Source organism: Nomascus leucogenys, chromosome 3, assembly GCF_006542625.1.
Source record: "Nomascus leucogenys isolate Asia chromosome 3, Asia_NLE_v1, whole genome shotgun sequence".
Taxonomy (NCBI): Eukaryota; Metazoa; Chordata; class Mammalia; order Primates; family Hylobatidae; genus Nomascus; species Nomascus leucogenys.
The window spans coordinates 135,950,959-135,976,474 of NC_044383.1; the positions used below are offsets into that span (position 1 = coordinate 135,950,959).

Below are 25,516 nucleotides of genomic sequence, written 5' to 3' on the forward strand. Positions count from 1 at the left end.
CGTGTCCTACCCAGTGGAGACCGATGAGTGGGTGCCCTGCCACCCACCGCAAGAGTTCTTTATATATTCAGGATACCAGTCCCTTACCAGATACATGATTTTCAAATATTTTCTCCCATTCTGCAAGTTTTTTTTTCTTTCTTTCTAAATGGAATCCTTTTTGAAGCACAAAAGTTTTATATTTGCATGAAATGAAATTAAACTACCTTTTATTTTGCCATCTGTGCTATTGGCATACAGCACTTAAGAAGCCTTTGCCAAATCCAGGGTCACAAAAATTTATTGCTCTATTTTCTTGAGACTTTCATAGTTTCATGTCTTACGTGGGCATCTGCCATTCATCTAGAGCTAGTTTTTGTGTGTGCTGTAAGGAAGGGGCCCGCCTCATTCTTCTGCATGTGGCATCCAGTTGTCCCAGCACCATTCACTGTAGTGTAGAATGCACCTCCCCCACCTCCTGTCCCTCCTCCTGCACTTGGGGTCAGAAGTGCGTCCTGCTGAACGATTCTCCCAGGGTTTCCACCAATGAAATCCCCTCATATGAATCCGCATTGGGCAGATCCCAGCTGGCAGATCCCAGCAAGACATATATTTTTAAGATAATTTTTAAAGCTGTTTAATTTTGGTAAAAAAGAGAACATAAAATTTTCTATCTTAACCAATTGTTTAGTGTACAATATGTTATTTGAAGCCTCTGAAAACCTGGTGCTTCTGTAATAAAATCTAGCCCCAGGCCAGGCGCAGTGGTTTAACTCTGTAATCTCAGCGCTTTGAGAGTCCGTGTCGGGCTGATCACTTGAGCCCAGGAGTCCAAAGCCAGCCTGGGCAACATGGTGAAACCCCGTCTCCACTAAAATACAAAACTTAACCGGGCTTGGTGGCGCGCACCAGTGGTCCCAGCTACTTGGGAGACTGAAGCAGGAGAATCGTTCGAATTCGCGAGGCAGAGGTTGCAGTGAACCCAGATCGCGCCGCTGCACTCCAGCCTGGGCGGCAGAGCGAGACTGTCACGAAGAAAAAAAAGAAAGAAAAACCAACCAAACAAACAAACCAACCTAGCCCAGGCTATAACCACGTCCACTCGGGATTTGGGATGCGGCCGCGGGGATGGGACTGGGCTTGGGTCTGCGCACAGGACGGGGAGGGGGACACTCTGCAACGCAGGGAGAGGAAAGGCGGGTGTCGCAGGTCCGGGCGAGGACAGGGAGACCCTGTCGCGACTGAACACTTCTGTGCATTTTCTTCACCTTTCTGTGCATCGGTATCCACATTGGATTAACACAAAATGAAAAAATTGCGGTGATGATTACATGAGGGGGTCATGGAAAGAAGCCTTTGGCAGGACTGGTCCCGGGCAGGCAGCCAGCAAAGTCTGACTGGCTGACGCAGGGGGAAGTGCGCAAGCGCTGCAGTAGAAAGTGGGGTAGACGGCCTGGCGCGGTGGCTCACGCCTGTAATCCTAGCACTTTGGGAGTCCGAGGCGGGCGGATCACGACGAGGTCAGGAGATCGAGACCATCTTGGCTAACACGGTGAAACCCCGTCTCTACTAAAAATACAAAAAAAAATTAGCCGGGCGAGGTGGCGGGCGCCTGTAGGGAGGCTGAGGCAGGAGAATACCGTGAACCCTGGGGGCCGGAGCCTGCAGGAGCCGAGATCCTGCCACTAGACTCCAGCCTGGGCGACAGCGAGACTCCGTCTCAAAAAAAAAAAAAAGAAAAGAAAGTGGGGTAGACTTGGTTGAGCAACTTGGCTGAGAGACACCTGATTGGCTAGAGGCGCGGCAAAGGGGGCGTGTTTCCTCCGAGGGGCGGGGCAGAAGGCGTGCTAGACTTTGTGGCGTTTAGGGCTGCGTTCAGACAGCCTGCGAGCCGCCAGGTGATCCACGGGCTGGGCTCCGCTTCTGCTGTCCCCTGCGATCCAGCTCCCCAATGGCAGCGGCCGCCAGCCCCGCGTTCCTTCTACCCCTCCCGCTTCTGCTCCTGCTGTCCGGCTGGTGCCGGACGGGGCTGGCCAGTGAGTTCAGGGATGGAGCCTAAGCGGGGCGGAGGCCAACCGTGGGGGGCTGTGGACTGCGGGCTTCAGAGGAGGGGAGGCTTCTGGAAGGACCCGTGCGATCTCCCCGGACTGCGCCCCCGCTCAGTTTCCCTCCGCGTCTCCTTCCCGCCGGATCCGCTCCCGGAGACTACTTACCCTCCGAGGGGAGGAGCCGGTCAGAGAGGAGGCTGGAAAGGAACCCCTGGAGAGTGGAGGGGCCAGAGGGCTGCAGAGGGCGACGTGGAGCGGGGATCTCTAGTGCAGCCCGGCAGTCCCACCCGCCCTCGGGAAGGAGAAACCAGAGCCCCCGGAACCCGAGCTGGGATCAGGACAGGGGTGAAGTGGGGTTCCACAGGGACACAATCACAGAAACTCCCACCAGCCACCAGCCTGCTCTGTTCTCACCCGCTCTCCACCACACAAACCCTCCAGTACCCCCAGGGCTGCGTGCCCTTTAATTTTTCCCTGCACTTTCCTGTAGACACTCACCTGCACCCAGGGGCTCAGAAGACACCCCCGACCCCGGAGGCCCGGGAGCATCGGCGGGCAGCGTGGCACCCACTCCGCGGTCTCCACTGGGCAGGACCCGGGTCCGGAGCTCGGGCGGAGCGGGCGTCCTGGGAGGAGCGCGCAGAACCCGGAGAGGCGCAGCAGGGTCGAAACTGAAACCCCATGTGCGAACTGTCTCCGAAAGTCATCTGTGGTTGAAATCAGAAATCACCTATAATATCCCCCTTGTGACAACACCGTTGGGTAAATATCTAGAACCAGTGCCTCGTCACTGCAGCAGACCCGCACGCTGCTGCCCGGGTTCCCCTCCCCGGACCCTAGTGGCCCCCAACAGATCAGGCAAGCCCACCGTGAGACCGTCCCTGGGACTCTCGGCCCCACTCTTTCTTACTACTTCGTCTCCACATTTTCACTTGTTTCAGAATCAAAACCGTGAAAAGTCATGTGTGAAAGGCTCCCCCACCCCTGCCTGCGTCCACTCTCATTGGCCACACGCCAGGGAGGAAAGTTTATTTGATTCTTCTCGTCTTTCCAGGGAGTCTTTATGCCGTTTCAAACAAATATAAATACGTATTCTTCATTCAGACTTGGGTATTTTTGACTCTTGATGAACCCTGTCACCCTGTCCTTCAGGAAGCCTGTACCAGTTTCCCCTCCCTCTACAGTGGATGTTTCACGATCCTCTGCCCAAGCTGGGTCTTCAATCACAGACAAGAGTGTCGCCAGCATTGCCATCCGTGACATGAGACGCTTTAAAGGTGCATTACTTTGCACAGCAATTCTGTGTCTGGAAATCTATTCTACACAATGAAATTGTGATTCATGCAAGCACAGTTTCTGCAGCATTTCGTTTCTCTAAAAGTCACTGGAGACCGTCTGGATCTTCAGACACAGACACTGGTTACTTTTGTTGTGATGCAGTCATTCTATGTAATGTGCAAAGATAAAAAGGAAAAAATCTGTATGTGCGGGTATTGGAAGGTCTTCAAAGTGTGTTATTTTGAGATAGAATCTTCATTCAGCAGAGTGCCTATGGGCTTATATTTGTTTTAAAAACCAGAATTGATACATAAACACATATCTACTGTTAGTAAAGAAAACAGTATTTCCGTAACTTATTGCTAGTCTGTTTATCCATTTTAGGAAAAATCAATATACTTGAAAAGCCATGGTGGCAGCAATTGGTCATCACCGGCCAAGATTCTACACTGCCCTACAGATGATCCCAACTGAGGTTCCCAGAGGAACAGGATGTGGAATGCAGTCACGTTTCAGAGAGGAACCTAAAGTCTTACTGGTCCAGGAGTCTTGCCCTGACCTCTGTCTCTTCACCCAACCCCTACCTGGTCAGGCAGTGACCCTGGAGGGGCTGGGATGATGTTGGGAGGGCAGTAAAATGGGGGAGCCAATGGTGGGAGCATGGTGAACATGGAGAGCTCAGACCCCACACCATCTGGGGAAGAGCTCATGTGATGCTGGGAGCACTGGGAAGGCAGGGAGCTTGGACACGGCGCTCACTGCTCCTCCCATCTGGGACAGGATTGGCGTGGGTGATGAGAAAACTTTCCCAAGTAGCACAGTTCCCAATCCTGGCAGAATGACTCACCCCAATTGCACTCACAGCTGAGACCCACTCAGCCCCTGGACCAGTCTAACACAGGGCATGGTAAATTCAGGAGTGTGAATACTACTGAGGCATCTGCCAGGGCATAGGAAACAGTAACAAGAGGACGGCTCAGCTAGTGGTTCAGACTACCTTGCCCCACACTCTCCAATATTGAGTGGGGAGGAAGCCTTGAGCCCAGGAGGTTGAGGATTCAGTGAATTATGATCATGCCACTGCACTCCAGACTGATGACAGAGTAAGAGTCTGTCACACACATGCTCACACACACAAATTAAATTGTGTGAGCAGTTGTCACACAGGGAGCTCTGGATGCGCTCACTGTGGACCCAGGTCTCAGGGAGCAGGAGGGTGTTCTGTATTGTGGGAACATAAGGGACACACATGGGAGGGGGCATTTGTGCCCGGCTTTGAAGGGTGGCTGGCCCTTTGCCCAGGGGGAACAGGCCAGCAGAATGCCCTGACAGTGGGGAACCACCAGGAACTTTCACTTGAACCTGCTCTGCTGAGCCCCCTGTGCCATCCGTGAACCCGGGCCCCGGCGGCTGCTGAACTGGGAGCTCAGGGCCAGTCTCTCTGAGGAGCTTTCTAAATCAGCGAGTGTGTCACAGGTTGAGATTTTAGGAACGAGGTCCTCAATGCTGTCCTCGATTTTAATGAGTAGACTCTTTGGGCCAATCTGCATTGGGCAGAGCAGGAACAAGACATAATTTTTTAAGATATTTTTTAAAGCTGTTTAATTTTGGTAAAAACATAGAAGATAAAATTTACCATCTTGACCAATTGTTTAGCGTACAATATGTTGTTTTAAACCTCTGGAACCCTGCCTGCTGTTCCTGTAATAAAACCTAGCCCGGGCCAGGCTCGGTGGCTAATGCCTGTAATCCCAGCACTTTGGGAGGCCGAGACGGGTGGATCACCTAAGGTCGAGTTTGAGACCAGGCTGGCCAACAAGATGAAACCCCATCTCTACCAAAAATAAAAACAATTCGCCGGGCATGGTGGAGGGCGCCTGTAATCCCAGCTACTGCGGAAGCTGAGGCCAGAGAATCCCTTGAACCCGGGAGGCAGCCGTTGCGGTGAGCCGAGATCACGCCACTGCACTGCAGCCTGGGCAACAAGAGCGAAACTCCATCTCTAAATAAACAAACAAATAAATAACAAAACCTAGCTCGGACTGTAACCACGTCCACTGGGAACTGGGGAAGTAGCGGAGGGGATGCGATCAGGCCCGTGGCTGTGCCCGGAGCATGATGAGCCAGGGACCCCGCGGCGCAAGCGGAGGGAGGGAGAGTGTCGCGGGCCCAGGCGGGGACAGGCAGACGCCGCCGCCGCTGAATATTCCTCTGCAAGTTTCTTCACCTTCAATAAAAAATGCTGTGATGATTAAATGAGTCTGTCGTGGAAGGAACCGTGTCCTGGCAGGAGCCGGGCGGACACCCGCACACCAACCCGAAGGGGGCTGGGGCAAAGGGGAGGGACGCCTGGAAATGGGAGGGACACCGTCAGGGGTAGCCAATCATATTTCTAGCCGCGTGACGCTATGAGGGCGGGAAACGAGCTGGCCCAAGCATAAGCCAGCTTTAAAACCTTGAGGTGATTCATCTTCCAGGCTCTCCTTCCATCAAGTCTCTCGTCCTAGCGCTTTGGGTCCCCAATGGCAGCGGCCGCCGCTACCAAGATCCTTCTGTGCCTCCCGCTGCTGTCCGGCTGGTCCCGGGCTGGGCGAGCCGGTGAGTTCGTGGACGGAGCCTAAGCCGGGCGGTGACAAAACCTGGGGGGGCTGTGAACTGCCGCAGGTTTCAGAGGAAGGGAGGCTTCTGGAAGGACGGGGGAGATCTCCCCGAACTGCGCCCCCGTTCAGTTCCAGTCGGCGGCTCCTTCCTGCCGGGTCCACCCCACCCCCCACCCCCACACCCCCCACCCCCCACCCCCCCCACCCCCACCCCCCACCCCCCACACCCCCCCACCCCCCCCCCCACCCCCCACCCCCCCACCCCCCACACCCCCCCACACCCCCACACCCCCACTCCCCCACCCCCCACCCCCGAGGCTGCTTCTTGCCCCGGGAGAGGCGAAAAGGAGCGGGGTGGAAAGGAGGCTGGCAGGAGGGTGGAGGGGCCAGAGGGCTGCAGAGAGCGAGGCGGGGCGGGGATCCCTGGTGCAGCCTGGCAGTCCCACCCGCCCTCGGGAAGGAAAAACCAGAGTCCCCGGAACCGGAGCTGGGGACAGGACAGGGGTGAAGCGGGGTTCCATAGGGACGCGATCACAGACACCCCCACCAGCCACAGGCCTGCTCTGCTCTCACCCGCTCTCCACCACAAAAACCCTCCAGCACCCCCAGGGCTGCGTGCCCTTGAATTTTTCCCTGCACTTTCCTGTAGAAACTCACCTGCACCCAGGGGTTCAGCGGACACCCGCCACCCCTCCCCGCACCATCCACTGCCACCACCCAGGTCACATCCTCTTACTGCCCACCTCAGCCCAGCTGGTCACCCCAGAGGTCTCCCCATCCATGAAGGAGACCTCACCACCTACACCACGTTGCACCTTCTGCCTCTTGCCTGAGGACACACCCCAGCAAGCACACCCCAAGCTCCCCTCAGAACCTGTGCAGGGGAGATGGGAAGCACCATTTCCTCCAGGATGACCCTGGGAACTCTGGTGGGTGGAGGCGCCCACTTCTGCCCTTGGGGCCCAGACCTGCCTGTTCTTCCTACTGGGGCACCAGCGTCATAGAGAATAGTCACTGTGTAGACAGGGGTCAGCAAACCCTTTCTAGAAAGGATGCCCTGTGATCTTTGCAGGCCGTGGGTTCTCCATCTCTTTGTCCAGTCCTGTCCCTTTGTAGAGCAACAGCAGGCAATGGCAACCTTCAAATGAGGGGGGACCAGATTTGGACCCTTTCCTAGGTTGCTGATCCCAGATCACAGGATTACAGTGTCCCATTGAATAGTGCCCCATCCCCTAGGGTGTCATCTCCAAGTGATGTCTCAGGTGTCAGTTGGAGAGTAGAAGGTGGTCCAACCTTGCCTGTGGCTTCTGGGTGGTGTGGATGTGATGGGAGTGGGGGTCCCATAGTTGGGGGCTTATTCTCCCCTCCTTTGCTGCTGAGTGGCATCTATGGTCCATGGGGGCCATGAGGGACCCTCCCTGAAGCCCCAGGTGTGAGCTGAGGGTGAGGGGGTGCAGCCACGTGGTGTCCTGGGGATTGGGGCCAACTGCTTGTGCAGCTTCTTGGTTCCTGGTGGCCCTGCTCCTGCCCATCCCAGGAGAACCACCTGCGTCTTCTTGCTGCCGTGCCTATCTTCCTAATGACCTAGAGGGTGAGGAGCCCACCAGTAATGGGCAGCTCTAAGGCTGGATGGTCACTGCCCTTGCATGGCAAAAGGCCCCATCTCTGCCAAGGCCCAGTACTCTACAGGAGCCACTGTTTAATGTTGAGATTTCCTTGCTGTGAGTGGCGTTGCCTTGCCTCTGAACATTCACACGGAATCTATGTTGTGATTCTCCAATTAGACATTGTAACCACGTGTACCTCTAGGATCTTAGGGGCTCTTGGGTCATTGGGCACTTAAGGCAGGTCCAGCCTCGCTCATCATTCATGGGTTGTCTATGGCTGCTTTTGAGCTTCAACAGCACAGTTGAGTAGTTACAATGGAGAATATATTCCCTGCACACCTTTACATGTTTACAACATTGCCCTTCACAGCAAACTCTAGTGGCCATAAATATCTTTGGAGAAGGCCACAAGGACTCATTGTACTTGCTGCGGGGTTAAAGGGTCCTTCCTCACTGGAAAATGGTGTCTTCTTCTAGTCATGTGTTCAAGGTCTGAGAAGTGGCTTCATTCTGCAAATTAGGCAAAGCAGACTTGTTCTTGAAGGACTGGCTACTTCCAGCCTCCTGGTCACCCATCATTTGTTTTATCTCTGTTTCTTGTAATTATTTAAATCCAGCAGTATCCAGGTTGGGTTTCCATCTCTTTTGGACCTTGGACCCCTTTGATCTATAAGCCATGGGCATAACTTTGTATAACTGAGGTCCCCAGCTGTCACTGTGACTTCTCTAATCATTTCCATCATTGCACCCTCCTTGCTCCTGACAGTTGACAACATCTACCTGAAATCTGTAATATCAGAATTTTTCACCCCATTACTCTGGGAGCCCATTTCAGGAACAGCATCTCCTACTCCCAACCCTGGCCTTCAGCAATAGGCATCCCTCAACTTCATTCCATTCTGGTGCCTTCTCATGGGGCCTTCTTTATATGGTGGGTAAACAGGAGTCCTCCAGGCTTCCCATAAGCACAGTGGATGGACATTGTTCTGGATTTCCACACTTAGACCCCTCTGGCATGGGCACTTCTCTGAGCCTGTAATCCCTCCCTCTACTACCTGCCTTAGATTTTCAGATGTTCTATTTCTTGCTGCGTGGGCCATCCCTTTGTCCAAGGTTTCAGGAAGGCCTCGTCATAACAGATGCATGCCATCACCAGGGGTTTTGCCAACATGTTAAATCCTGTGACCATGATAATTAACTCTTCTTTATCCAAAGGAGTTCCATCCTCACTCTGTTCCACCATGCACCAGCATGCTCAGGGACATCCCTCACACCCTCTCCTACCTCCCACAGTCAACGTGGGCTGCTGCTGAAGATCCGCTGGCATCCAGGCCCTTCCTCCTCTAGGAGTCCTGGCACCTCTCTAGGAAGGTCGTATGTTGACTGATGTGGGCAGAGGGGCAGTGGGACATGTCTTGGGACATGTGGTTTCTCAGCAGGCAGAGACCTCCTCTTCCTCCTCCTTGTCCTCATGCAAGGGGCGAGCACTCGCCTTAATCTTGTGGGCACCACAGTTCTGGAGGGGGCACCACTCCTTCCTGGGCCAGCCCAGCCCGCAAAAGGCATCCTCTTATTGTCACAGTGTGGAGGGGGGCTAACAGGGGTCTTTTTCTCCCCACCCACCCCTCGCCTGCCTTTCTCCACAGACCCTCACTCTCTTTGCTATGACATCACCATCATCCCTAAGTTCAGACCTGGACCACGGTGGTGTGTGGTTCAAGGCCAGGTGGATAAAAAGACTTTTCTTCACTATGACTGTGGCAACAAGACAGTCATACCTGTCAGTCCCCTGGGGAAGAAACGAAATGTCACGAAGGCCTGGAAAGCACAGAACCCAGTACTGAGACAGGTGGTGGACATGCTCACAGAGCAACTGCTTGACGTTCGGCTGGAGAATTACACACCCAGGGGTAAGTTTCAGATGGCCCAGGACAGGAGGGAGCAGATACAGTGGTAGTTTAGAGGCATTTATAGTTTTCATGTAAAAATACAAATGGGGGCTGGGTGCGGTGGCTCATGCCTGTAATCCCAGCACTTTGGGAGGCCGAGGTGGGCTGATCACAAGGTCAGGTATTCGAGAACAGCCTTACCAACATGGTGAAACACTGTCTCTACTAAAAGTGCAAAAATTTGCTGGGTGTGGTGGCGCATGCCTGTAATCCCAGCTACTTGGGAGGCTGAGGCAGGAGGATTGCTTGAACCCAGCAGGCAGAGGCTGCAGTGAGCCAAGGTTGTGCCACTGCACTCCATCCAGCCTGGGCAACAGAGTGAGACTCCGTCTCAAAAAAAAAAAATACAAATGGGAAGGTCATCTCACCCCTTAAGAGGCCTAGAGGCAAGGCCAAGATGTGGCAGAGAGAGTAAGTCCAGGAAATTGTAAGCAGAGGAGGATGGGGGTGCAAAATTTGTCAAGACCAGAGCTGATCTCTCTCTGATGGGGGCAGAACCCCTCACCCTGCAGGCCAGGATGTCTTGTGAGCAGAAAGCCGAAGGACACAGCAGTGGATCTTGGCAGTTCAGTTTCGATGGACAGATCTTCCTCCTCTTTGACTCAGAAAATGGAATGTGGACAACGGTTCATCCTGGAGCCAGAAAGATGAAAGAAAAGTGGGAGAATGACAAGGATGTGACCAAGTCCTTCTATTACATCTCAATGGGAGACTGCACAGGATGGCTTGAGGACTTCTCTATGGGCATGGACAGCACCCTGGAGCCAAGTTCAAGAGGTAACAGGAGAAAAAGAAATGGGGATCTCAAATGAGATCAGAAATGGTGATCTCAAGAAACTAGTCCTTGAGTTCAGCTTCAATCATCCCAGTGTACACGTTTATGCTAAAATGACCTCCTCATGAGGGGCTCCTCCTGGGGGTGCTGGTGTGCCTGTGCTCTCCCATCCTCCTCTCCCTTCTCCCTCCTGACTCCTATTCCTCACTGCACTTGCTTCTGCTCCCCGCACTGTGGATTTCTCACCAGCCTTGAAACTGCAGGTGTCACCATGTTTTCAGACCTTTCTCCTTAGTGTTTCCTCTTTTGAGAATCACTTCTCCTTTCCTTTCCCTGGTATGGTTCTGGAAATCCATCAAAACCACCTCCAACGCCAGCCCAGAGACCCTCCCCTCCCCAACTCTGGAGCATCACCTCCTCTTCCGCCACAGCAGGAGGGTGGGGTGTGCTGTCACTTTGCTTCCCTCAGCAGCTGTGTGAGCTCCCTGAGGACAGGGGACACCCCCCTGTCCCCTCCTAACCTAGGACCTGTCACACCGGCTGCCTCATAGCAGCAGGGGGACAAAACTTCTGCCTTCCAGGATGATGTAGGGTGGCAGGAACTGAGGAGGTGTCTCCTCAGATTTGGGGCCTGGACAAGGGTTGTCACTTTTGTGTTTCCATTTCAGCACCACCCACTGTGTCCTCAGGCACAACCCAACTCAGAGCCACAGCCACCACCCTCATTCTTTGCTGCCTTCTCATCATCCTCTCCTGCTTCATCCTCCCTGGCATCTGAGGAGAGTCCTTTAGCGTGACAGGTACTGTGAGCAGAATTGGAAGTGGAGCAAGGAGCAGGTGGGTGAGGAGGCAGGATGGGGAAAGAGAATTCCCAGAGTCCCACCCCTCCCCATGGCTGGGACCTTCTCATCCTGACATGAGACAGGTAAATGAGACCTTGTGTCACCTGTTGGCAATGTTGGCAATGACCTGGGCAGCTCAGCCCTGAGTACTGATGGATTCTCACCTTCAGAGTCCAGAGGGAAAAGCCCATACCAAGGCTCAAGGCCTGTTGAGCTTGAGAAGGTTTAGCAAGTTCAGCTCTGATTCAGAGCAGGTTCCTATTGAGGAAGTGTGTGTGGCCTGCAGGCAGCAGGAATTCAGACACGAGCAGGCAGTCCCCTTAATTGGGTTAGGTGCATCATGGTAGCTTTACATGAGGTGTGACAAGGGAAGGGGGATTCCATCTCTGAGGCTAAGAGAGATCTGGGTGTAATCCCAGGAGGAAGGGGCTGGGAGAGCCTTGGTACAGCTAATTGAAAAGGAGGGAGTGCAGGGCTGCCTTCCCACAGAAAGTGGCTTGGGTTCCAGGAATTAAGGTGAAGGTGAAAGAGTAGAGGCTGCTCAAGAGAAGGATTTTTAAAAAGTCAGTCCCATGGACACGTGGGGTTTGAATCTGGGCCCTGAGGCAGCTCCCCTGCCATCACCCTCCTGCACACCCCAGATCCTGAGCCCGCTGATGGCCCTGCCAGGAGCAGAGTGGACTCAGAGGAAGGGCGGTCTGAGCTGCTGCTGGGGTTCCACAGGCACCACTGGGCTGGACAAGGAATGGATAAGGTGGAACAGGGACAGACACCTTCAGAACTACGGGTGCTGCTCCCAGTGTGAGGAGAGGCTCAAGAAGAAGGGGGAAGAAGGATGTTTGCCTGCAGGCCCACCAAAGGCCAAGGGCACAGGAATACAGAGCCCTCTTTTTGGAAGTCTGACCCACCCCTTGCCATGTTTTAGGCCCCATCATCAGATGATAGAGAGGGCCTTGAGTGAGGGCGCGGACCCATCACTACCAGCTTCAGACCTGTGGGCCCCTCCACTCCATCCCCTGGTCAGGTGCAGGGCCTGGGCTGACTCTGTGATGTGACAAAGGAGGAAAGAGGTAGGTCCAAGCTGCAGTCACCAGGGTTGAGGCTCAAGGGAAAAATAGGTTCCTTAGTGCAGGAGGCTCCGAGACATGGAGTGACTGGGGAAAGATTGCCCTGGAAAAGTGATCCAGGTTCTCTGCCCTTCAACCAACATTTGTGTCCTTTCTGAAGGTTAAAGATGATACCAAAAATCCCCTGTGAGTACGGTCTCGATGAAACTCACCCTTCTGGTTGGCCACCTGCCCACCACCTACTGTGTATGTCCAGCGGCCTCCAGCAGATCATGATGACATCATGGACCCAATAGCTCATTCACTGCCTTGATTCCTTTTGCCAACAATTTTACCAGCAGTTATTCCTAACATATTATGCTATTTTCTCTTGGTGCTACCTGATGGAATTCCTGCACTTAAAGTTCTGGCTGACTAAACAAGAGATACCAACATTTTCTTTCTTCTGTTTTTGTTTGGAAAATCCACTATTTCTTTGAATGATGATCTTTTTCTTGCAAATGATATTGTCAGTAAAATAATCGCGTTAGACTTCAGACCTCCGGGGATTCTTTCCATGTCCTGAAAGAGAATTGTTTAATTATTTAATCAGAAAAAATTTATATTAATGATTGTTTCCTTTAGTAATTTATTGCCCTGTACTGATATTTAAATAAAGAGTTCTATTTTCCAAAAACCTACTGAGTTTAGAATTTTGTTGTGTTACTCAGTAGAGAATTAATGTTATTTCATTTTTCCTCCACGATATGGAGTAATAAATGAGTGATTCTACCACACTTTGTGTGGAAAAAGAGAATCTACAAAACATGGCTGAAAAAAATCAAAGACAACACAAATACATGGAAAAATATTTCATGCTCGTGGATTGGAGAATCAATATAGCTAAAATGGCCATACTTCCAAAAGCAATTTATAGATGCAACACTATCTCTATCAATACCAATGTCATTTTTCACAAAGTTAGAAAAATCTAATCTAAAAGGTATTTGGAATTTAGAAAGAGTCCAAATTGCCAAAACAATCATAAGCAAAAAGAACAAAGCCAGAGGCATCACATTGCCTGACTTCAAACTATAATATAAGGCTATGGTGATCAAAACAGAACGGTACTGGTACCAAAATAGACACTTAGATCAGTGGAACAGAATAGAGAGCTCAGAAAGAAACCTTCACACCTTCTAACCTTCAACAAAATCAACAAAAACAAGCAATGGGGAAAGAGTCCCAATTCAACAAATGGTGCTGGGATAACTGGCTAGCCATGTGCAGAAGAATGAAACTGAACCTCTACCTTTCACCATATATGTAAAACAACTCGATGTGAATTAAATATTTAAATGTAAGTCCTAAAAGTATAAAAATCCTGGAAGATAACCTAGGAAATGCCACTTTGGACATAGGGCCTGACAAAGATATCATGATGAAGACACCAAGTATTTGCAACCAAAAACAAAAATTGACAAATGTGACCTCATTAAACTAAAGAGCTTCTCCACAGTAAAATAAATTATCAACACAGTAAACAGCCTGTAGAATGGGAACAATATCTGCAATCTATGCATCTGGCAAAGCTCTAATATCCAGAATCTATACGGAACTTAACTCAACAAGCAAGAACAAAATTGCAATTAAAAAATAAGCAAAGAATGTGAACAGACACTTTTCAAAAGAAGACCTCCAAGTGGCCAACAAACATGAAAAATGCTCTTTGGGAAGCCGCAGTGGGGAGATCACAAGGTCAAGAGTTTGAGACCAGCCTGACCAACATGGTGAAACTCTGTCTCTACTAAAAATACAAAAATTAGGCAGCTGTGGTGGCGCATACCTGTAAACTGTAATGGTGCATAGTCTAATGTTGAAACTATAAAATACCTTGGACTGGTACTTTCTAGGGTTTTCCAGCAGATGGCACTGCTCATTTTTCAAATATTTCAATAAGCCCAGAGGGTTTGCTCACAGCGAGTGAGCCTTGAGCTCTTTGGCACTGAGGACAAAGAGCAGAGGGGTGCACTCTGCTGGCCCAGCAGTTCTGCCCCGGGGGAGGATTCTCTTCTGCTGCAGGGAAAACCAACAGGTCGCTGCTTCATCCCAAAGGGACCAGGAAGATAGGTGAGAGTGAGGAGCTGTCTGAGTGTTTCAGATCACACAGTGACTGCCTACTTGATGGCTTCAGAACTCCTTCATGAGCTGGGAGACAGCCCCCGAGGTGAAAGGTGCATGGGCAGGATGGGCCCGACATGACAGCTCTCAAGATGACACACACTTTCTCCCATGTGTTTCTGTGTGTCTTTGTGTGTGCCCGTGTATGTGCATGGCTGTCTGTATTTCTGCATGCATTTATGTATGTGTGTGTGTTTGTGTGAATGTGCGTGTGCCTGTGTGGTGTGAGTGTGTGTGTGACTGTGCCTGCATGTCTCTGTGTGTGTGTGCATGTGTGTCTGTGTGTGTGTGTGATAACATGCTGTATGAATGATGAATTGATTTTTCTGGTTGATTTGCTGTGGAGGGAGACAGGGACTCCAGGGGGGTTCCTGCCCACTCCTTGTTCCCTGTCTTCTGACATTCCCTCCTCCCTGTGGAAAGAGTCTACCCCAGTAACTGAGGGTTCGTTAGTGCAGACGTCTCACAGCTCTCCAAAGTTCTGTGATATTTGTATCCCCAGGCCTCCTCCTCATGCTTGTCCATCTGCTGGATGCCCTGTCTTCTCGAGGCCATCTGGCCACGCTGTATTCTTCCTATGCCTAAAAGAACAGTCTGAAATGCCAGCTCCCAAGAAGCCTCCATGCAACTCTCCAGGCAGAATGAGTCACCCCCTCTTCTGCCTCCCGATAGCCTCAACCTCTGCGAGGACATCACATCAGCAGCAGCAGCCATGTGGGTGTTTATTTCTATCCCTGGATTCTAAGTGACTTGAGGACCGGAAACATCCATCACCCACATGTAAACCCAGCACCTAGCATACTGGTTGCCATACTATAGGGTTTAAGATGCATGAGAGGAATCCAATCATCGGACTACCCCAGGGCTGCTAGTACTCAGAAGGGGATCCACATAATTTAAGGGATTGGACAAAGGTCTTCATTTCTCTTCTTTCTAGCACCAACCTCCACGGCTCCACTCATCCCTACTCCTTCCTCCTATTAAGATTGGCTGGTCAGGAGAGGAGTAGGGGCAGGAGCAGCTACACCTGGTCTCCTCCACTTCCCACGGTGCTGGGTGCACCATTGGTGGGACCAGGTGCGTGAGACAACCCCTGGGCCTAGCGGACCTGGAGCCCCTCCAGCCCCACGGAGAGCAGGAGGAGCTCTTCAGCCACTTGCAAAGACAGCCAGAGAATGCTTCAAGGACTGCATGGAGCTCTGGAGAAGTGGCGAATTCAGGACCCTGTTTTGTGGGGCATGAGATATATAGGCAGGATCATTTCTACCAAAGAGGCTGTCACTTTGGCTTATCAATACTTTCATCTCCCTACCCCTTCCAGATCAGAGTGGGCACCTTACTTGTTTTTATGGATTATTGTGTCAACCAAAGTGAGAGGTGAGAATCACCCTAAAGATTTGAAACTTCTTCAAGATTTGACAAATGCACAACATTTTAATGCCCCTCCTATTTTTAGGAAGCTGTGGCTGAAGAAAACATTTTATTGTACAGCGTTGCCCAAATTACTTATACAGAATTTTAAAAATCTACATAATGTCATACAACCATGTGAAAAGTAAAGCTAAAATGCCATAACTTTTTGGGCCAGTAGTGGTGGCTCATGCCTGTGATCTCAGAACTTTGGGAGGCCAATGCTGGAGGATAGCTTGAAGCTAGGAGTTGGAGATCAGCCGTGGCAACATGGTGAGACCCTGTCTCTACAGAAAACTAAAAATTAACCAAGTGTAGTAGCATGTGACTGTAGTCCCAGCCCCTCAGGAGGCTAAGGTGGGAGGATGACTTGAGCCTGAGAGTTTGAGGTTGCAGGGAGTTGAGATGGTGCCACGGCACTCCAGACTGGATGGCAGAGTGAGAGCCTGTCTCAAAGAAAACAACAACAAAAACAACAACAGCAGAAGAAATAACAAAACAAATTAAACACAAATAAGCTAAGTTGACAGACTTGTGGGACCCAGATGACCATATCATGCAATGTCCTTCTTTTGATGTAGAAAGGGGTATGCTGAGTGCCAGTATTCCCAGAATGTTCCATCTCATGAAATATGATTTCCTCTGGTAAACCCACTCCTTAGTCCAGGTCCTCTGAGAAGCAGATGCCTACATGGGATTCACATGAGGGGATTTCATTGGTGGAAACCCTGGGAGAACCGTTCAGCAGGAGGCACTTTTGACCCCAAGTGCTGGAGGAGGGACAGGAGGTTGGGCAGGTGCATCCTGCACTACAGTGAATGATGCTGGGACAACTGGATGCCACATGCAGAAGAATGAGGCGGGCCCCTTCCTTACAGCACACACAAAAAGTAGCTCTAAATGAATGGCAGATGTCCAGCTAAGACATGAAACTATGATAGTCTCAGAAGAAAATAGAGCAGTAAATTTTTGTGACCCTGGATTTGGCAAACGCTTAACTACTGTAGGCCAGTAGCACAAATGGCAAAATAAAAGGTAGTTTGATTTCATTTTATGCAAATGTGAAACTTTTGTGCTTCAAAAAGGACTCCATTTAGAAGGTAAAAAGAAAACTTACAGAATGAGAGAACATAATTGAAAATCATGTATCTGGTAAGGGACTGTTATTCTGAATATATAAAGAACTCTTGCAACTCAATATTATAAAATGAAGTAACCCAATTTAAATATATGCAAGGAATTTGAATAGACATTTCTCCAAAGTGAGACAGGTATGCTACACGGTGGTCTCAAAAGAATGGGAAATTTTAGGCAGCAGTTTCAGGTGACTAGCAAAAGGAATCTGTTGAAATTTCTGCAGTGGCTCTGGGCTGATAAGTTGCTGAAAAACAGCGTGTGGACCAAGCTGACTAAGAATGAGTGGATCCAACATGGCCCTGGATTTGACCCTAGGTTTCACCTGGGACCTCATTACATGCTGGTTAACACACTAAACACACACCAGCCAGCTCCCTAGCAGTTCTGAGAATACCCATATTTGGTGTAAAAATTCGAGGCACCAGAGTTCTGAGAATCCCTGTCCTTCTTCCAGGAATTTTCATGAATATTCCACCCCTTGGTTGAAGAAACCCAGAAAGGTGGCAGCCCCAAACCCCCTTGCCTCTGCCTGTCTCTTGAGTTCCCCTGAACTCCCTTTTCTTGAGTGTGTGCTTTTCCTTTTACAATAAACCTCCATCCTTTCTCTATTTCTTACTGGTCTTTGAATTCACTTCCCCAAGCACTGCTAAGAGCCCCGCACCGGCTGGGGTCGCGGTCCCACCCGCGTTTGGTGTTTGGGGACCTCCGCTTGCCCACTGGCATCAGAAGAAGAATGCAAATGGCATTGAGCCCAGGAAAAGGTGCTCAGTGTCCACAGACCTCAGGGAAATGCCAACCGCACCCACAAGGCGACGCCTCACCCCGCTGGAATGGGCGACCCCAAACACTGTGAGGCTGGAGGGGGTGGGGCCTGCGTTCCTTACAGGGCAGAGAGCAGGAGAGGGAGAGTTGGTGGAGGGTAGGGCTGTGCGTGTGTCATCCTCTTCCCATTTTCCTGGCGGAGGTTTCTCATTCTTCTCTGGCCCTCCCTGCTTCCTTCCTCTCCCTTTCTCTGGTTCTCCCTCCCATCCTTCATTACCAACTATCCCAAGGTTTTCTCGTCCCCACGACATGCATGCTCGGGGCCCCCAGCCCTGCGTAGAAACCAGGAGCCCTGGACCGCGAGCGGCGGGATCCGGGAGGCGACAACTTGACGCCCCTGCGGGACCCTGGACACTCAGGACCCGGCGCCCTCCTGTAGCAGCCCCAGGGCAAGGAGGATGGGGGTCCTCGCGGGGCCCACACTGTCGGAGCCCCACAGATTCGAGCGGGACGGTGAGGTCTACACACAGAGCGGGTGACAAAGTACCTGCGGGGATGAAGGAGGGACCTCGTGCTCTTCACCCCACCAGGCCCCGCATTTCCTTGATCCTTCTGACGCGGGAACCGCGGGTCCCTTGCCGCGACCAGCGAGTCATCCCAGGTCTTCGAAAGGCCGTTTTTTTCCGCACGCTGTGGACCCAGAGGCCCGGGGGTATCGGCCGGCAGCGGCGCACCCACTCCGGGGTCTCCACAGGGCAGGACCTGGGTCCGGAGCTCGGGCGAAGCGGACGCCCTGGGCGGAGCCCGCAGAAGCCAGAGAGGACGCGGAGGGGCGGAAACTGAAATCTCCAGGAGTGAACTTTCCCCCAAAGTCATCTGTGGTTGAAATCAGCAATCGCCTATAATATCCCCCGTGTGACAACACCGTTTGGTAAATATCTAGAACCAGTGCCTCGTCACTGCAGCAGCCCCACGCGCCCCTGCTCGGGACCCTCGGGGCCCACAACAAATCAGGCGAGCCCATCCGGTGACCCTCCCTGGGGCTCCGGCTCCACTCTTTCTTACTTCTTCACCTACGTATTCTCACCTGTTTCAGGATCGAAACCATGAAAAGTCACGTGTGAAAGGCTCCCCCACCCCTGCTTGCGTCCGGAATGAGACATTATTGGATTTTTTTCATCTTTCCAGGGAGTCTTTATGCCATTTCAAATGCGTATGTATAGATATTCTTAATTCAGACTTTGATGTTTTTAACTCTTGATGAAACCTGTCTCCCTGTCTTTCAGTTTCCCCTCCCTCTATAGTGGATGTTTCACCATCCTTTGCCCAAGCTGAGTCATCACAATCACAGACAAGAGTGTCGCCAGCATTGCCATCCGTGACATGAGACACTTTAAGGGTGCATTAATTTGCACAGCAAATCTGTGTCTGCAAATCTATTCTACACAATTAAATTGAGACTCATGCAAGCACAGTTTCTGCAGCATTTCGTTTTTCTAAAAGTAACTGACTGGAGACCGTCTGGATCTCCAGACAGACACTGGTTACATTTGTTGTGATGCAGTCATTCTATGTAATGTGCAGAGATAAAAAGGAAAAGAATCTGTACGTGCAGGTATTGGAAGATCTTGAAAGTGTGTTATTTTGAGATAGAATCTGCGTTCAGCAGAGTGCCTATGGGCTTATATTTGTTTTAAAAACCAGCATTGGTATATGTACACATCTCTACTGTTAGTAAGGAAAACAGTATTTCCTTAACTTATTGCCAGTCTGTTTATCTGTTTTAGGAAAAATCAATATAGCTGAAAAGTCGTGGTGGCAGGAATTGGTCATCACTCGCCAAGATTCTACACTGCCGTACACATCATCCCAGCTGAGGTTGCCGGAGGAAGAGGATGTGGAATGCGGTCACATTTCAGTGAAAAACCTGAAGTCAAACTGGACCAGGTGTCTTGCCTCGTTCTCTGCCTCTTCACCCAACCCCCACCTGGTCAGGCAGTGACCCTGGAGGCGCTGGGACGATGCTTGGTGGGCAGTGAAGATGGGGAGCCAATTTTGGGAGCATAGTGAACATGGAGAGTCGGGACCCCACAGCAGCTGGGGAGGAGCTCATGTGATGCTGGGAGCACTGGGAAGGCAGGGAGCCTAGGCTCAGCACTCACTGCTCCTCCCATTTGGGACAGGATTGGGGTGGGTGATGAGAAAAGTTTCCCGAGTAGCACAGTTCCCAAGTCTGGCAGAATGGCTCACCCCGGTTGCCACTATGCCCAGCCCATCCTACACTTTATATTCTGTCAACAGCAATTTTTAAAACACTGTATCCAGAACATAGACAAAGATAACCAACCACATAGGGAGATAAGATAGCAACAGCAAGAACTAGCTGAAATGTGCAACAGAGACAGAAGATACATGAAACCTCTAGATCAGTCCTCTGACAGAAATATAACGCAAGCCACAAGTGTGAGCCACACAGGGAATTTTAAATATTCTAGTGAACACATTGGAAAAATAAAAAGAAACAGGTGAAATATATTTTTACAACATTTTTAACTCAATATGTTTTAACTAAATTTTTTTAACCAAAATTATTATTTCAACATGTCATCAATGGAAAAATGAATAATGAGACATTTGACATTTTTATACTAAGCCTTTGGAATTTGGTGTGTACCGTATACTGACAGTACTTCTCAATTTAAACTAGTTGTATTGCAAGCTCTCAATAGCCTCATGTAGCTAGTAACTGCTGGGTTCGACTTTGCAGCTTTAGATTTTAGAATTATCTTGCCAGGCGCGGTGGCTCACCCCTGTAATCCCAGCACTTTGGGAGGCCGAGGCGGGTGGATTACCTGAGGTCGGGAGTTCGAGACAATCCTGACCAACCTGGTGAAACCCCTTCTCTACTAAAAATATGAAAATTTGCTGGGTATGGTAGTGCACGCCTATAGTCCCAGCTCCTCAGGAGGCTGAGGCACGAGAATCAATTGAACCCAGGAAGTGGAGGTTCCAGTGAGCCGAGATCATGCCACTACACTTCAGCCCTGGCCAGAGAGTGAGATTCTGTCTCAAAAAAAGAAAAAAATTAGAGTTACCAGGCAGGGATTTAAAAATAAGTATGCTTACTATGTTTCAATAGCTTTAAAAAAATGAAAAAAAATCATAGAGCAAAAATTTTTCCTAGTTTTCTTGCTCTGTTGTTGCTATGGCACATGGGGCCTGCCAGTTAGAGCTAAACAGTCAGTTTTGCTGTTTCTAGGCAGAAAAATGCTCACATCAGAAGTAAATGTCTAGGCATCCCAGGAGGTTTCTCTGGTAATGTATATTTTCATTACTCAGTCCCACTCTTAAAGGTACAATTCTCCTGACTTTTTAACATTTTCCTAGGGTGCCATCCTGTATGTTAAATCCAAAATTGATGATTTCTTCTCAAAGGCAGTGTTACCATAATTCAGACCATTTCGATATATTATAAAAAACTGTTTAAATCTATTCAACATTGTTCATTAAGCTTCTGTCAGAATCATAAAAATACCTTGTCATGTCTGATTAATTCAACTGAGTTCAGTTTTGAAACAGTACTGCTGTTCTACAACGTGTTATTTATTGTTTAAGCCTAGAATTCATTAGTGTTTCCAATAACTGAAAGGGATGGAGTATTTTACTAAGATATCTATCAAAATTATAATAAATTTAAGACTGTGGGCCGATTTTATGAAACCTATAAAATATAGAAATGATAGGAAGTAAAAATGAATTTAATATAATCCTAGAATTCATTTTGTCTAAAAGCCAGTGTTCAGTGAAAATATTGTTGTTTTTCTCTTCTGCAAACCTGGAGCAAGTAATGCTAGAAATGTGATTTTCTACAGAATTGACAGGCTGGTAAGATGATACATGACTGAAGTAATATCATTCATCTGTTTAACGTTTATAGCCTGGGAACATGCCTCATAATATGGCCAAATGCCTACAAGTTTCAATATACTCCTAAAGATAAGAGACTTTAAGCTCCTATGTTCACAAAGGAGTATTGTCTGTAAATTATATCTCAGTAAGTTTAATATTTATGAAATTATGAAAGGTGGTAGGAGAGAAGACTAACGGTAGCTGAATAAGAGAAAAACAATAAGCTTGTCCGATCTACAAGTGCATCTATGAAAGGTAGGTTAAACTAGAAACCATTCTCAGCCTCCTTGAGACTGTGACTAACAGCCTAGAACAGTACAAATCCACTGGATGAAGACAGGAAATAAGGTCAGACTTCTGGCCCCCTCCCCCAAATTACCCCAGAGAAACAATGGAAGGAAGAAGGAAACACTTGGCCCTCAGACTACACAACAGCAACCCTGGTTGCAAGATAACAACGGAGTATTCTTTCTAAAATATGAAGGAAAAGAACTTGAGCCTAGAATTGTATATCCAGTCAAATTCTCATTTAAATAGGAAGGTATCTTTTCTGTTGCAGCCATAACAAATTGCCACATACTTACCTGCTTAAATCAGTACATCTTTATTATTTCACAGTCCTCTAGGTTGCAGGCCTGAGATGGCTTGATTGGTTTCTCTTCTCCCAGTTCCTCAAGGTCAAGGTCAAGGTCAAGGTGTCCACCCGCTGGGCTCTGATTGGGAGGTTCTGGGAAGCATCTGCTTCCAAGTGTACTCAGGTTGCTGGCAGAATCCAGTCCTTGGACCTGTGGGACTGAGGTCCCAGCTTCCCTGCTGGCTGTCAGCTGCATCCCTTCCCTAACTCCTAGAGGCCCCTCTCCAGTCCTGCTCATGGCCCCCACATCTCAGACCCAGCAACAGTGCATGGAATCCTTCTCATGCTTAGAATCTCTCTGACATTGGATGCATCTTTCTTGGCTCCAGCCTGAGAAAATTCTCTGCTTTTTAGAGCTCATGTCATGGCACTGGGCCCACTCAGAGAATCCAGGAAAATCTCTCTGTTTTAAGGTCAACTGATGAGTAGCTTTAATTATGACTGTGCAGAGCCTAGACTAGCGGTGCCTAGACTCACAGTACCTAGACTAGCGATGTCTAGACTAGGAGCAGCTGGTTTCTCTAGGCCCCTCACCCCTTATTATCTCCATCGCCTTCTTCCTGGCCCCCTTTCCTTTCCCATTTCCATTCCCACTTTCATACGCATTCCTTCTTTGCTTAAAATACTGGATTTTCCTGCCGCTGGTATGCACCAGGCTCAAACAAACAGGCTAAGACAGCAGCTAGTTGTCCTATCATCAGTGTTTTCTAGAACATATCGTTCTAGAAAACGTACAGGAAACTTGAAGGGGCAGCTTCTGAATCCTGCCCACCACGGTGTATCAGAAATATTCAAAACATAGAAAACTTGAAGGATATTTGCCTCCTAAGATCCAAGTTGGAAATAATTTAGAGGAAGGTACCTCAATAGCAAGAGAAACACAGGAGATCTGACAAGAGAACCGAGGAGGACAAGTGACCAAGGAATCTATTCCAGATTACTGTTATCTCACAAGGGGAAATGTGAAGTTAGGATCACAGAAACAAAGAAGTGTAGCTAAGAATAACCGAGAATTACAGCTAGGAAAGCTATCAGGAAAATGGGGCTGGAGGTGGCACGAGAAAGGGATACGAAAACATGCTGAGACTTCTAAAATTAGGAATAAAACAAAACCAATAATACCAATAAATGTGACACATACTGGTGTGAGTCATAGGTTAAGGGCAGCCACCCAGAGAAGAAAACTAGAATGTATAACTTTTAAAGCAACAGAAAAAAACCCTCAGTATACTGAATGGAACACAGGTACAGAGGGGAAATGCCAGCATTAAAAAACACAATAAATACATGTGGACCAGGCACAGTGGCTCACGCCTATAATCCCTGCACTTTGGGAGGCCGAGGTGGGAGGATCGCTTGAGCTCAGGAGTTCAAGTCCAGCCTGGGCAATACAGGCAGACCCCATCTCTACAGACAAATAGAGAAAATTAGCCCAGTGGGTGGCGCATGCTTGTAGTCCTGGCTACTCGGAGGCTGAGGCAGTAAGATGGCCTGAGCTCAGGAGTTAGAGGCTGCATTGAGCTATGACGACGATGCCACTGCACTCCAGCCTGGACAACAGAGGAAGACCCCATATCTTAAAACAAACAAACAGAAAAGATGGCATAGCTAAATCCTAAACAGTAATAATTACAATAAAGGTGAATTGCTAAACTCATCACATAAATCACTGAAACTCCCAGGTTGGATTTTAAAATATCAAATAATATACACTATTTTCAAAAAGCAATGTTAAATGTAAAGATTAAAAATGGAAGGTATCTGCCAAGAGAGGCTACTTTGTTTGTTCGTTCGTTCGTTTCTTTTAGCGACTACAATATGCTTTATTGTTCTTGGAAAGGACTCAGGGTTTGGCTTTAAATCAGGCTGCACGCTTTTCATCAGTCCCACATTTCTCTCCCCATGCCAAGCTGGCTCCAGCTAGCAATGCCACATTAAATTCCAGGGAGACCTTTAGAAACTTCCAGAAGCCTCCCCTCCTCCTGACCCCCGACCCCTGCAGTCCAAGATCTCGTATGTTGGCCCACGACCCCTGGAACTCACCGATCTGACCCACTCCGGACCAGCCTGGTAGCAGGAATAGAGGCTGGAGGCAAACACCCAACTCTGCGCCAGCACCTGTGCCACTGGGGACCTGGAGCCCAGGGCGTGACATGCTTGGAGGAAGCAGAGGGCCCCTGTGTGAGTCGCCCTGGCCCTCAAGGCTGTCACAGGTCCAGTGGCCCCACCCTGCCCACTTGCAACTCCAGGCCATGGGTCCGGAAATGCCTGGATTCTTGCTCCTTCTCAGACCCCAACCCTTTTTTTCTCCTTCTCTTTCCTCCTGGCCCCCTTATCTTTTCCCATTTCCATTCCCGCTTTCAGACTCATTCCTTCTTTGTTTAAAACGCAGATTTTCGGCTGGGTACTGTGGCTCATGCCTGTAATCCCAGTACTTTGGGAATCCGAGGCGGGTGGATCATGAAGTCAGGAGTTCAAGACCAGCCTGGCCAACATAGTGAAACCCCGTCTCTACTAAAAATACAAAAAAATTAGCCGGGTGTGTTGGCGGGCACCTGTAATCCTAGCTACTCGGGAGGCTGAGGCAGGAGGATCGCTTGAACCTGGGAGGTGGAGGTTGCAGTGAGCCGACATTGCACAACTGCACACCAGCCCCTGAGACAGTGACAGACTCTTGTCTAAAAAAAAAAAAAAGGCGAGATTCATTTGGCCCTGGTGCACCCTAGGCTCAATCAAACCAGCTGAAGTCCATCATTATGCTGTCCATCATTATGCTATGTTTTCTAGAAGATTCTATCCTGATGAGGCACCCCCAGACTGGCTGAAAACCAAGTTACTCTTCTTTGGAAAATCTTTGTGGGCACCCAGGTGAGCATTCAAATTTCCAAGTCTTGGCCAGTTTCAGTGGCTCACACCTGTAATCTCAGCACTTTGGGAGGCCAAGGCAGGTGGATCACCTGAGGCCAGGAGTTTAAGACCAGCCTGGCCAACATGGTGAGACCCTGTCTCTACTAAAATTGCAAAAATTAGTTGGGCACAGTGGCAGGCCCTGTAATCCTAGCTACTCGGGAGGCTGAGTTAAAAGAATCGCTTCAACCCAGGAGGAGGCGGTTGCACTGAACTGAGATCATCCCACTTCACTCCAGCCTGGGTGACAGAGTAAGACTCAGTCTCAAGAAAAAAAAAAAAAGGCAAAAAAATATTACCAACTTGTGCCAGCCATGAGGTCTCCAACCTCGATGCTGCCACCTTCAGGACCCTGGGGGTTACAACCTCCACTCCAGCTCCCCTCTGCACCTGTGCTTTTCCTCTGAGCCCCATTCACTCCCACAACTGTCTCATTCATTGACTGGTTCACT

General features: G+C 49.6%; 1 protein-coding gene across 1 annotated transcript; it reads left to right on the forward strand.

Annotated features, from left to right (window-relative positions):
• Positions 1–5,755: 5,755 nt before the first annotated feature.
• On the forward strand, positions 5,756–12,821 carry LOC100602786 (UL16-binding protein 2). The gene is made up of 5 exons (XM_030803817.1): positions 5,756–5,903; positions 9,159–9,422; positions 9,957–10,238; positions 10,905–11,036; positions 12,306–12,821. The coding sequence occupies exons 1-4, from the start codon at positions 5,828–5,830 to the stop codon at positions 11,012–11,014; spliced, it is 732 nt and encodes a 243-aa protein (XP_030659677.1). The 5' UTR covers positions 5,756–5,827; the 3' UTR covers positions 11,015–11,036; positions 12,306–12,821.
• The last annotated feature ends 12,695 nt before the right edge of the window (positions 12,822–25,516 follow it).